Source organism: Leucopleurus acutus, assembly GCF_964270905.1.
Source record: "Leucopleurus acutus genome assembly, chromosome: 15".
NCBI lineage: Eukaryota > Metazoa > Chordata > Mammalia > Artiodactyla > Delphinidae > Leucopleurus > Leucopleurus acutus.
This window is the reverse complement of record NC_139157.1, coordinates 74,810,830-74,824,407: the sequence shown is the minus strand read 5'-3', so window position 1 is coordinate 74,824,407 and position 13,578 is coordinate 74,810,830. Positions and strand designations below refer to the sequence as shown.

The following is a 13,578-nucleotide window of genomic DNA, read 5'->3' as shown; positions in this document are numbered from 1 at the left end:
TTCTACTCACCTTTAAAGTCTCTTCTAGAAGGCCACCCTTTCCCTCGCTTTCCTTTATATCCATACAACACTCTACTGGTACAGTGTATCTCATTCTGTCGCTATTTCTGTACCTGACTTTTTGTTTTGCAGACAACAGGTGCTCTGCTGACTGAGGAAATGACTTATTCAGCTTTTCACCCACTCTGGTACCTGTTAGAGCACAGGCTCTGAGTTCTCATTTGTTGAGTTTAACCATATCCTCAAAGCTGAATAATTCCAAACCAAAGAAATTGAGACATTTATAAAGTTGCATTTATATAGGAAATACGGTATCTACCTTTAAGAAAATTATTGTAAAAGTAATAAACATTCCTTTCCGCGTTTACGGTGGCCAAATTAAAGTAAATCTGCAGAGAGAGATTATCTACAGCCAGCAAAATTTATAGTTAAAATTGTTGAATAGTAAGAAGAAATAAAGTCCCATTAGCATTGTATCTTCTGTCACTGTACTAAATAAAAAATGGAATACTACAGACATGACTTCTGATAAATAGGGACGGTTATACACTTGAAATATTCAAAATCGCTCTAAAAAACAAATGCTCCAAAACGATTAGTGTTTGTGCAAGAATTTTACCAAAGAGCCGGAGACCTCATCATCTAATTTCTTTGCGTCTAGAACTATTAATTAACATTGCTCCCAGAACTCTGCTAAAACTCCCCTGCTGCAAGGAAGAAAGTAAATACAGTACTGCAGGGAAAACGGGTTCATTTTCACGGAGCTGCGAGAGGCTTGCGCTTTCGTGAAACAGAAAACACTTGCTGAAGAACTATTCCTAAACTCTTAGCAACTACATAGAAGCTTTTTATTTTAACAGCATCCTCCTGGGAGACTGCGCTGGAATGTGCAGCAGGTCTGAAAAAGGCACAGATTTGGCTCAACTGTAAATATCAGGTGCACAGAGGCGAAGCCATTGTGTAGGGGAGGGGGTGGGGCGGGCGGGGTCCTGATTCCCGATGCTGATAGTACGATTCTAATTTCGCTTGGTATTTATTTTTTCTGCTACAATTACAGTTTTGCTAGAAAAATAAAATATCGGCTGTGCTCTCACCTGGGTTTCTAATGTTCAGCGTCTACCGAAAAAGAAAACCTCTCATTTACCCCGCAAAGAATCACCTTTCCGCACCTCCAGAGCCGCTGGGAAGAGAGAGGAGCGCGCGTCCCCACCGCCCTTACCGTCCCCACTTCCCCGAGCGCCCGGCCCGCCCCACCCCGCCGGCCGCGAGTCGCTGGGGCTTGCTGGGCGAGCAGGAGACCCGGAGACGATGGGTCTCCGCGGCACCACTAAGTCTGTGGACGTTTCTGGGAGGGGATGCTCCACACCAGTAAACCACAACACTGAAACCCCAGCTCGGACTTTGAACCAAGCTCTTCTTGCCTAGTTTTCTTTTTGCCCCTTCGTCTCGCCAGGATCCTCGCCACCCCCGTCATAGCTTCTTCCCGGCCTCGGGTTGCCTTCCAGCCACCTGCGCGCGACCGGCATCGACGCGCAGCAAGGAGGCGGTTGGTAGGAGCTCAGTCCACCGCCATCCCAGGGAGCTGCGGAGACTACAACTCCCATCACGCCCCGCAGCCGGCTCCCTCCCCTCCCCTCTGCCCCCCCACTCTACCTTGGCCGGCGGTTGGGAAGCTCTCAGCTTTTATCTGCAGACCGGGCGGGAGGGATCCGGATCCCTGCGATCTTCCCAGACCGGAGCGCTGTGCCCGGCGGTGGCGGTGGAGGTGGCGGTGGCGGAGGCTCTCAGCCGAGTTCTGCCTTTGCGTCCGCGCCAGCCCGGAGCCTCCGGGGGGCCGACGGTCAGTCCCGGCGCGGCGAGAGGATGGTCATCCGCGTGTTCATCGCCTCCTCCTCGGGCTTCGTGGCGGTGAGCACGTAGGGGACCGGCCGCGGGCCGGGTCTGCGTGGTAGGGGCAGCAGGGCGCCGATCCTGAGGGAGGCGCGCGGCGCCCGCCCCGGTGCGTCTCGGCGCGCTGCGCGTCCGGCGGCGGGAGCCGGCGCCCGGCAGGTGATCCATCATCCTCGGACAATGAATAGGGCGGGGAGCCAAGGTTGGTGGGGGACCCCGGACTCACCCACGTGCCCACCCTGCACGGCCTGAGAGGGAGACAGGAAAATGGAGTCGGCGGGAAGCCCCCAGCTCCAGTTGAGTGGCTCGGGGATTTGGGGATGGGTGGTCCGAGAGCTTCGGGGGTCCCGCTTCCCTTGGTGTCAGTTCTTGCCGATTTGGGACACTCAGCCCGGTTCTGTGTTGTACGGGAGCTTGTCAGGCTGCTTGGTTTGCTAACCTAGCTCCTGAAAGGAACAAGTTTAAGTGGAACTTGCTCTCCCCCCTCTGTGCCCCGCCACCAAGCACGTTTCTTCAGTTTTATACCTGCGCAGAGAGAACAGTAAACCAGGTTTGTCCTGTCGTGCCAGGGGTTTTTGTTTTGTCCTTTTTTTTTTTTTGGCCTCGGGTACTATAAATATTTTTACATCTATATGTAAAATGTGGTGCGTTTGGTTTCTTTTCTCCAGTAATGCTGGGCTCAGTTTCATCTTGGGGATATATGAATTGTGGTCTCTTTCATTATTTTAAGCTGTTTTGTTTGGTAGATATTCTTGAATTTTTTTTTAGGAAGAAGTTACATAGCTAGATGTCAGACTTTAGGGAAAAATTCAGTAATATACTTGATAGCCCACTGGATAAGACAGGTAGCAATATGTTCTACACGATTAGATTATTAAGATTTGGTTACCTTAGCTAAGAGTAAAACTCTAGATTTAAGAGGCTCTTTGGTGAGATACAGAATCAAATACATCAGAAAGTGCAATGCTGATAGCTTAAAATTTGGTCTGGCCAGTTGGTTGCAGGCCCAGCAACTCAACCATGTTTTCCCCAAATTTGTTTCTGAAGCAGGTGAGATGGAAGGAAGAAAATGTTGTTTGCAACACAACACTGAGGGTTTTTATTTAAAAAGGAATTACCCGACAATAGAAAAAAAGGCCCCCTTTTGCATTAGTTACAATAGATGGGAAATTCCAACTTATCTTTGTATGCAGGCATGCCCTGGTCCCCCACATTCCTGATAGTTTTGGTGTTTCTTGTTATTTGGGGCTGCTTAGTCATACCTGCCTTTTATAGATGTCTGCACTGAAGCTGCACTTCATGTGTTTGGAAACCCATACTGTTTCATGGATAGATTTTTTTCCAATTCACTTCTTCCTAAGAGTGCGACAAAGCTTTTGGTTTCACCATCAACTTGCGTGCTCCGATAATTGTTGCAATAGCATTTTATTGATTGAAAAAGGGATGCTTTATGTATTAAGAAGCCTACGCTACCGATGTTGGACAAGTCAAACTTACGGTAATGACTTGGCTTATCCTGTAAGAAGGTCGTATATCAAGAGAGTTCTGGAACCCCACATCTCTGTTTCCTCAATTCCATTAACAAATATTTACTGTCTGCCTGCTATGTGCCTTTTTAACTTTTAAATTTAATGTTGGGTGTTTTGCACATGAAGCTAGACCTAAGAGACCCCAGTTTTGAGGAAGGCTCTGACGAGTGGTGTGAGTTTGGTTGAAGTACCTCACCTCTGCTGGAGTTTCTTGTCCATAGAATGAAGGGTTGTGATGAATAACTCAGCATTGCACTCTAGCTTTAAAGTGCTTTGAATTAATTAGTTGGGTAAATGTGGATAAATCCTTATAATGACTTCTTTCACATTGACAATATACATGTTAGTATCAAAGTGAATTTATTCTTTTCCTCTGGTGTTTTACTGGGATGGCTCAGGTCCCCTCACTAACACACCCGGTAGTCTGTGTTCCAACAAGATACGGTTTCAGCTGGAAGACATACTCTGTTATCACATACCATATGTACAGCCCATAAATGCTAATTATGTATTTTAAAGTACCTGATCTTTTTGGGTCTCAGACAACCCTCAGTCATTGAGTCCCTCCAATTGTAAATTTATCTCCTATATCAGTACAGAGTTTTTCTGTAATTAGGTAACATCAATACTTTGGGTGAGGGTAAGTTTATGCTTCTGTGCAAGATTGGTGATTTCTAAGAGATAATGAAGTTGTTTAGGTCAGCTGTTGAGCAGAAGAGGCTCACTAGGGCTTATGGTATTATGCTGTATTGAGCTGTGAGGGCACAGCTGTGTTTTCCCTCCAGCGGTGTTGCATTGACCATTGGCGCTGTTTCATTCGGTGACCAACCATGACCAGCAAGTGCACGGGAGAATGAATAATGTGATTCCCAAGTCAGTTTGGTTTTAGCTGGAGTGGATTCAACCACAAGGAAGGAATGTGACTAGAAGTAGACGTGGCCAAGTAAGTCCCAGGAATTTCCAAAAAAGATGCTCTGCCCCAGTCAACAATAGATTTAAACAATCTATCTGGGGAAAACTCTCATATCTTGTTCTGATTTGCCTGAACTCTCCAGCTTCAACACCTAACAGTGGTAGTTAGAATAATTAACAGAAGGGGTGATTGCCCTTTTCTCTTCCCCAGCTCCAAGTAAAATCAGCTTTTATAGGAAATAAAAGCAATGCCACATTATTATGCTACGGCTACTTGAAAATCAGATTTCTTATGCAACTAATCATGCTGCTGTCATTCATATCATAGAGGAGGGCACTTTATTTCAGTCCTAAGAAAATAGTGTAGTCATAGGAGTGCCGTTTTAAAATCTAATTTATTCTGGTTGTATACCCAGAAGGGGAGGTCTTGGTAACTTTATCCAGGAAATGTATTGATATGACTTTTTAATGTAAAAACATTGAAATCAGTCGATTATTTCATTCATTCATCATTTTATTTGCTCAACAAGCATTTTCTAAGGGTCTGCTCCTTGCCTAGCCCTGTCCTTGGTCTTGTGGGAATTGGAGGAGAGCAGAGGGTGTGGTTTCTGTCCTCCAGGAATTCAGGTAGGGATCAGGTGGGGAGATAAGATAGGAAAGGTGAAACCACCAGTAATAAAGTACAACCCAAGGACACATGCCTCTTTCAGGAACATTCTTTACCAGAGATAGAAATTATATAGGCGGTGGAGGGATGCATTGCAGGATGTCAGATAAGGAGGAAATGTGCCAGAAATCATAAAATATGCATGTGGGAGCCTCAGGCAGATGGCAGAGAGAGGGATTGAGTTGGATTTGGAGCCCGGGAGAGAGTGCCTGAGCCCATCTTTTTCAGGCTGGAAAGGGAGGAACCTTAGGTGGGAGGGGACAGGCACTGGGGTCCCTGTGGACCTTTTGAGTACGGAGTAGACTCTGAGTCCTTGAAAGCAGCCGGTGCTAACAAACTCCAGAGTACTCCACATCTCAGAGATGTCTTCAGGGTCTGCAGCTGGCGTGCTGTCTGGAGCCTTTTGTCCCCAGGGAACAAGGTGCTGTCTGACAGGGAGAGACCCCTGGTGTGTGATTTCAGGAGAATCTTTACCATCCTGCTTGCCTTGACTAAAACTTCTCAAAAAGGAAGTAAAGTTTGTCACTCTTTGTGAAAAGTTCTTGGGCTCAGTTGTGAGAGCTGGAAGAATACCGAAAGAGATTTTCTAGTGAAGTCCAACCACCTCATTTCACAGAGAAGGAAATTTGGGCCTAGAGATTAAATGACTTCCCCTGAGGTCATTAATGGCAGTCAGTGCAGAGCTGAGGGTTAAGTGGAGGCCAGGTCTCCTGACTACTGAATGTATCCCTTTGTACGTTCATTCAGCCCTACATTCATTCATGCCTTGATTGACTCATGCTCGCATCAATCATTGAAAACCTGTGAAGTACCAGGCTCTCTATTAGGTGCTGTCAGGTGTATGATGGTCAGCAGAACAGGCACACACTCTGCCTTCATGGCGTAAATCAGTGCGGACACTCCACAGCCCAAAGACTTGGGTTGCAAACCATTTCATCAAGGAGAATGAAGGGCTGATGCTGGCTTGGGGGATGTTTCCATGGGACAAGGGGAAATGAGCTAGACAGAAGTAGTATATCCCTGGATGTTGGAGGGGACCATCACCGGGAGGAAAAGGTACAAGGAAAGCAGAGTTGGAAGCAGAGTTGGAAGACATGGACCTTTGTCCACGGCTGCAACTGTGTTTTCAGGTGGGTGTGGGAGTGGAGGAGAAACATGTAGAAACTGTGCTCAGAGTTGTCACGCTCGTTTTTAGCTGTAGAAAGGCGTGCCCATGCTTTGCGTTGTGTGACGTATGACTGCTGTAAACGTGCAATGGTCAGACCCGTGATAACGATCAAAACGCATTGTGAAGCTTCGTTGGTATAAGGGAGCTTCTGAAAGGAGCTCCGACGTGGTTAAAGTCAGGGTGTGACCATGTAAGACAGAGTGAGCATCAATTCCCCAGTGATTCTAACGCCAAAAAAAGCTAGTGAGGGTAAGCCTGGGCTTGCTAGGATCTTTAACTCAGTCCTGAGTCACATGGCAAGGTTTATTCCCATTTTACAGATGGAGAGACTGAAGTTAACGGACCTGGTTGAGATGATACACAGTAGATGGTGGGACCCTGAGTCAAAGTCTGGCAGGCAGGTGGCTCCAAAGCTTCTAGAGCAACATTTCTCCACTATGGGCCCTTGGCGGAATGAAAGTACCAGGGGTGTTCCACATCCCGCAGTGTGCTGGACAGTCCCCTGTAAGAGCTGTCCGATGCAAAATGCCAGTGGTACCCCTGACAAGAAACAGCGCCGAAGGGCATTGGCAGGGGAGGGGAGGGAGTGAGTTTAGGGAAGTGGCAGGAGCATTATAAGAAATAATTAGGAGAGACAGGAATAAGTTGGGAGTGCAAGGACAAAGTTGTAAGGGAACGTCAGGCTGGGAAGGCTTGTGTATTGGTTTTCCGGGGCTGCCATTAACACAGTACCGAGAACTGTGGGGCTTAAACAACAGAAATTGGTCTCAGTTCTGGAAGCTAGAAGGCGAGATCAGGGTGTTGGCAGGCTTGGTTCCTTCTGAGGGCTGTGAGGGAGACTGTGTTCTGTGCCTCTCTCCTAACTTTTGACAGTTTGCTGGTAATCTTTGGCACTCCCCCTTGGCGTGTAGATTATGACCCTGATATCTGTCTTTATGTACACATGGCATTCCCCTTGTGTGTGTGTGTGTGTCCTCTGTGTCTACATTTCCCCTTTTTATATTGAACTTCAGCCTATCCTATTGGCCTAATCTTAACTTGATCATTTGCAAAGATCCTATTTCCAGATAAGGTCACAGTCACAGGTACCGGGGGTTAGGACATCAGCATCTTTTAGGGGGACACAGTTCATTTCCCATAACAGCATTCAAGTTGACAGTTGAAATAGAAGGACTAATTGATGGCATTTCCCCCCTTAAATTGGAAAGACTATGGGCGAATTTCCTGAATCTTCAAGTCAGATATGGGTATGGAATTATAGTCAATGTATACTAAGGTCCATTGCTAGAAAGGGAGATTTATCGATATCCCAAGTGAAGACCTGACCTCACTTTTTCTAGTTCATCTTAATATTTCCCAAATTTGATATTTTTTCCATTCTGTGATACTTTAAACTTGTAAATATAATCAAGGGCATGGACTCCTTTACGAAATTAGGGACTTTTTTAAATCCATGTGCATTAGGACATTTTAAATAAATATTTCATTTGATTTGAGGAAACTAAATTTTGACATCTATTTATAAAAGTATGAGGTTGTTTCCACATCGCAGGAGTGTAAGCCTAGTTGAGCTTTGTTTATTTCTGTATTTTTCAATTTTTTGATCAAAAGCAGAAAACAGCTATTGTGAAAAAACCCAACAATTCTACAGGCAGCAGTGTGAGATACTAACTCTAAAGAATGTTTCTTCTTCAGGTTTTTCATGTTTAATTTGTAAAAAGTTCTGAAATGAATTGGTTTTTTTTTTCAGTAAAGTTAGAAATGGGTGACAGAATAGAAAAGTTCTAGATTCTTAGAATGAATGTTTCATTTTTAACATAAGAGTTAGTATGACTTAACGATCATTATATATGAAATTTTGAAATGCAGATTTGAAAAAAACTGGATCAAGAAATTATTAGTTTAGCTGCCAACGGTTAATCTTTTGAAAATTTGCCTTCCAAACTCTAAACTCAGAAGGAGACCCTTTTAGGTTTCATCAGGTTTTCAGTAGGGACTGCTTTCAGGGGTGTTAGTTTAGCTGCAGAATTCTTTAGAAACTTAAGTTCTCATTTAAATCACATTCCTGTATTCATTATTTTTCTGTGATCAATTTTATATCACTCTGTTTATCCATTTTGCTGAAAAGGAGCTTAGCTTTCCAGGTGAGAAATGTAGTGAAAAGTTATTTTTTCTCAGAAATGGCCAGTGCTTTTTAACATGTGAGGGAAATCCTCTACTCCTGATCATGTACAATTCTCTTTTTGGGTCCTCTTTCTTGTTGTAGCTTAACAACAAGTCGCTGAAACCTTCTGTTTGGTGTTTTTTTAGACCAATAGGATCAGTACTTACCGTTGCCAGAGTTTTGATTGGCAGTTGGTGTGGCTGGGAGAGTGGGACAGGGGAGTCAGAGGTTGGAAACGGGCACCAGCTGCAACTGAGCATCTAGTTTAAAGCGGTGGTTCCCCTCTGTCCTCTGAAAAGGCTTATCTGAGTTTATCTGCCAGCACAGGCTAGTCCCCCAGGAACTGGGCTGTGGTAATTTAAGGTTAGAGTTGTTACTTCTTTTATGTTTGATTGTTTTGTTCCCAAACGCTAATGGACTGAGGAAAAGTACCTAATGGAATGTTTCCCTTCTGGACTCATGACAACTCTGCTGTAGGACTGAAAGCTGAGCTAGATGCTGGCAGAGGGGGCCCCGACCTACAATCCCAGGGACTTTTAGGCTGGTATGGCCCCTGGGAGACTCTGGAACAGTTTGATTGGTATTTCTGAGGGGACCTGACTCTTTTGGGCTGGCTCCGTAACTGGCAAAACCCCAAAGGGGGTTTCCTGGAACTGACCCCTGAGAGTGGAGTGGTGTGCATCAGAGTGTGTCTGCCTTGTTGTGGCACCTTTGTGTGCTCCCTGCCAATATTACCTCAGAGCTCCCAAAGCCGGAAAGGAAACACTGGCTGTGACTGCGGGCAGAGAGTTCTACGACGTCAGGATGCATTTTCCATTTCCTACTGGTGATGGATAGCCCAGATCTGGAAATGGCTTTCTGTCACCTTGGCTCTAGTGGCTTGGGAGTGGAGGGCTAAGAGTAAGAGGTGACTTGCTGGACAGGTCAGTTCAGTGGTATTTGGTAAATGCAAATATATGTAGTTAAAGTCAGCAGCTATTGCTACACACCAATCCAATATTAAAAACAAAACAACCAACAAGGACCTACTGTACAGTACAGGGAACTGTACTCAATATCTTGTAATAACCTATAAGGGAAAAGAATCTGCAAAAGAATAGATATAGATATATGTATATCTGAATCACTTTGCTGTACACCTGAAACTAACACAACATTGTAAATCGATTATACTTCAATATAAAAAAAGGTAAATAAAAAAATACACCACCTGTATGCAACTTAAGTTGGGAGAAGAGTTTGTGACTATAATATCTGACTTAAATCAGTTTATGACCACCATCTGATTTCAAATAAGTTCAAGTGAAAACAAAACAAAATAAAACAAAGCAAAACAAAAAAACCCAAAGCAACACAGCCAACATAGCTTTTGAGTTAGTTTTCCTTCTGTGGGTTGCGCAAGGAGTGGGAGTATGGTCTCCATTCATGACGTTCCTGTGTGGATTGAAGCTTCCAGGTTCTCTTCTTTAGTAATCATGTTCATCAGGATAGTTCCTTTGACTGGAAATTGGCCATTTCCATAAGCCTGGATCCCCAATTGACAGGAGGTTTGGGTTACACTGTCATTTTATGATAAACTACATACTAGCCAAAGTAGGTCTTTGGATTGAATACCTACTGATTTATTTAATTCTGGAGTCATTTTACATTCAACCCATGCACCTACTTCTGCCTCATCTTTGGATTATGTACCATTGGCGAGATGTCACCCAGTGCAGCACGTTGGCTACATTAGTGTAGCCTCATGGTTAAGGCGGGGCTTGGTCCAAATCCTAGTCTGCCATTGGTGAGCGACACGACCTTAGGCAAGGAGCCTCAGCCCCTTCATTTGTAAAAGTGGGACAGCAGTGGTACCTTCTGTGTAGGATTGCTGTGAGCATCGAAGGCCTGAAGTATTCCACATACAGTGCCAGGTACGTAGAAAGTACGCGGTGCATTTTATCTATTAGTTCTATTATATCATTATTAACAGCAGCAGCAGTAGTAATAGCAGTAATAAAAACGTGAAAAAAATCATAACCCTGAACTGTGCAAGATCTTTAATCATCAAAATATTGCATACAGTACATGATGCTTACCAAGGATGCATGCTGATATAATGTTTGGAGAATTTTTAGTAAATTCAAGTGTCAAGAGTTTTCAACTGAAAATCTGAATAAGAACATGACAATTTGAGGCCGTTCCCCAACAAACCACTTAGAGTTCTTCTGTAATTTTTGAACACTTTATAGGGACACAGCATGCTGTGCACAGTCACTAAACCATATTTATTCACAGCCTACAAAGTGCTTACTATGATGCAAACGGGCACTCTTCCTTTGCTGTACACAGCCCATGATTGCAGAGTCCTCATCTGATGTAAGGCTTCCTAAACTTGGCAAGTAGATTTCATCCCAAATGGCAGTCCTGTCTGATGAATGGTGGCTGCCTGCAGAGCTGGGAGAGGGGTTTTGGAGCCTTGTCTGGGATCAGCTGGAAAACACCCAGTGTGTTTTTTTTGTTTGTTGTTGTTTATGACTGCATTGGGTCTTCATTGCTGCGTGCAGGCTTTCTCTAGTTGCGGCGAGCGGGGGCTGCTCTTCGCTGCAGTGAGCGGGCTTCTCATTGCAGTGGCTTCTCTTGTTGTGGAGCACGGGCTCTAGGCGCGCAGGCTTCAGTAGTTGTGGCTCGCGGGCTCTAGAGCACAGGCTCAGTAGTTGTGGTACGTGGGCTTAGCTGCTCCGTGGCATGTGGGATCTTCCCGGACCAGGGCATGAACCTGTGTCCCCTGCACTGGCAGGTGGGTTCTTAACCACTGCGCCACCAGGGAAGCCCCCCACACAGTGTGATTGATTGTTGATGTCTGCTCTGGCCCCGGAGGAGGGAAGACCAGGGCTTATCCACATACTTGCCAGCCCTGTCTTAGATTCTGTAGTTGGACTCTGTCTTTCAAATTCATGTAACTGAATGTAGAATATTTTCAGTCTGTAAGAGGGAAGAGAAATGTGAGAAGTGGGTTGAATTGATGGATTATATCCTCTGCAAACATCTCACCTCGAATATGGGGTGAGGAGGTGGCAGCAGAGAAAGGGCAGGATTTCTGTGGTTAATGAAAATGAGTGATACTTCCCGGAAAAGACAGTGATTATCCTGACTGTGAAACTGAACCCCGAACCTTGTTTGTTGTTGTGAAACGTAGGCAGGGTTCTTTCAAATCTGGCAGATGGGCAGGGTGGTGGTAAAAGAGATAAGGGGCTTTGTGGAAAAAGGTGGTAGAGACAGGAGAGGGAGAAAAGCACTGGAATAGGTAGATTCGAGGATAAGCCTGCCCACTGTGCCGAGCCTTGGACATTGAAAAGTCAGGTGAACAATGAGTGTTCACCTGTGGCCAGCAATGTGGGAGGATTTTTTCTGCAGGTAATTTAATCCTTACAATCATCCTACAGACTGCAGTCTATTATACCCATTTTACAGATGAGAATATGAGGCACAGAGTTGTTAAGTAACATGCCCAGGATCATTCAGCTCAATGAAACCAGATTCGAGCCCCTGTCTTCTGACTTTGTGTGTGGTACTTGTTTCGTGACACCACATTGCCCACCAGAAGGGCCCCTGATCGGAGATCAGTGAGGACCTGGTCATGCCAACGCAGAAAGCTGGCTGGGGTAACAGTGTGTGAACTCATGCTAACGAAGGGGGAAGGGGCTGAACTCCACTCAGCAGGTAATTTTTAGGCACAGTGTCCTCAGGGCTTGTGAAAACAATAGCTTTGCTTCTTCAGAGACTCTGATAAAAGCTATAAGGAGTATGCGTTGAGATGGAAAGCTAATATTTCATAATAATAGCAACAACTGCTGTTCACAGCATGTGCAGGAAGTACTCAGGGCTTTGCGTTTGTTACTTGTATTTCTTACAGTAACTTGGCGTGGTAGCCATTGGAAGTGGAGAGAATAGATTTTTCTGAGCAGGGAGACCTGGGTTCAAATGATGCCTCTGGTCCCCTAGCTGACAGGGTAGCTTAGCAAGCCTTTCTATTCCTCTGGCTCTCAGCGTCCCCATTTGTAAAGCTGTTGGAGCTTCAAGAAATGGCAGCCATCAATCATATTATGAGTTTAAGTCAGCAGTAATTCTCTGGTCTTTGGTAAATTTTCAACTTTAAATGAACTATCAAGATTTAATGAAGGAAGAAGAATTGTTCTTATAATCAGACAATAGGTCCTGCATTCATGGAACATGTCCCTAGGAAGACCTGAAACTGTGAAACTGACATTGTTTATTGGGATGAGTGTGAGCTAAGAGGTCACGGTCTGGTTGCAGAGGCTGGAACCCCATTGTTTTTGACTTAACAGTGTTTAAAATTTTTTTGAGCAAAGATTTTAAAATCCTGGGAGATGTCTTTCTCACCCCTACACATCATCTGGATTTCCCGTTCTTCTTGAGACATCTGGAGACCTTTTGATCTCCATCCTGGCATGGATCCACTGAAGCTGACTAGTGGTGGCCCCTTCATGGGGGCATATACCCCGGGGGTCTACACAGCCCCCCACCATGCCCACCACCTTCCCCACTCTGAGCCATTTGTTCTTGAGCTCGTGTTATTCTTTTTCTTATGTTAGAAAGTATTTCTTGGCATCCGTGTCTATCCAAAGTGGGTTAGATTGAGAGTGTAGTGAGAGGGTTCTATATGTTTCAGGAAGAATGGGAGCCAGTGAGAGTTTTTCTGTGGAAGAAAAGACAGAATAGTCCCAAATGGTTCTTAGGTGTTTGTTGGCCGCATTCCTTTCTGTTAACTGCCGGACTCCTGTGGGCATTTGAATAGCCGACTCTCTGTGGAAGCTGATTATTATGGGAGGTGAAGAGTGTCTATTTCCTGTCTCTGCTGTGCCGGCCTCCCAGTCAATCTGTAATCTCAGAACTGCGGCTTGAGGTCATCGTGCTCTGGAGCGTCTTTGGAAAGGTTGGAGATGAAGCTGATCACACCCTAAGCCCAGGTTGGTCAGCAGCACCGCCGTCAGCATCTTGGGCTGCATAGTTAGTTCTCTGTCGTGGGAGGTTGCCCTGTGCGTTTCAGACAGGGAGCAGCGTGCCCAGTCTCTACCCACCTTGTCCCCCAGTTGCGACAACCAGAAATGTCTCTAGACGTTCTCCCATGTCCCCTGAGGGGTAAACTCCCTGACTGAGAACCCCTGCTCTCGTCACCAGTAGCGGAGAGGAAATGCTCACGATGTGATATAAGACTTAGATCGCAAAAACTGGAAGGAACAGAAGA

General features: G+C 45.2%; 1 protein-coding gene across 1 annotated transcript in view; it reads left to right on the top strand.

Annotated features, from left to right (window-relative positions):
• Nucleotides 1-1,705: 1,705 nt before the first annotated feature.
• SH3BGRL2 (SH3 domain binding glutamate rich protein like 2) overlaps nt 1,706-13,578 on the top strand; it is a 51,913-nt gene continuing 40,040 nt past the window's right edge. Inside the window, exon 1 of the mRNA XM_082855846.1 lies at nt 1,706-1,908. Coding sequence (XP_082711972.1) covers nt 1,864-1,908 — 45 coding nt within the window. The 5' untranslated portion in view covers nt 1,706-1,863. The remainder of the gene's footprint in view (nt 1,909-13,578) is intronic.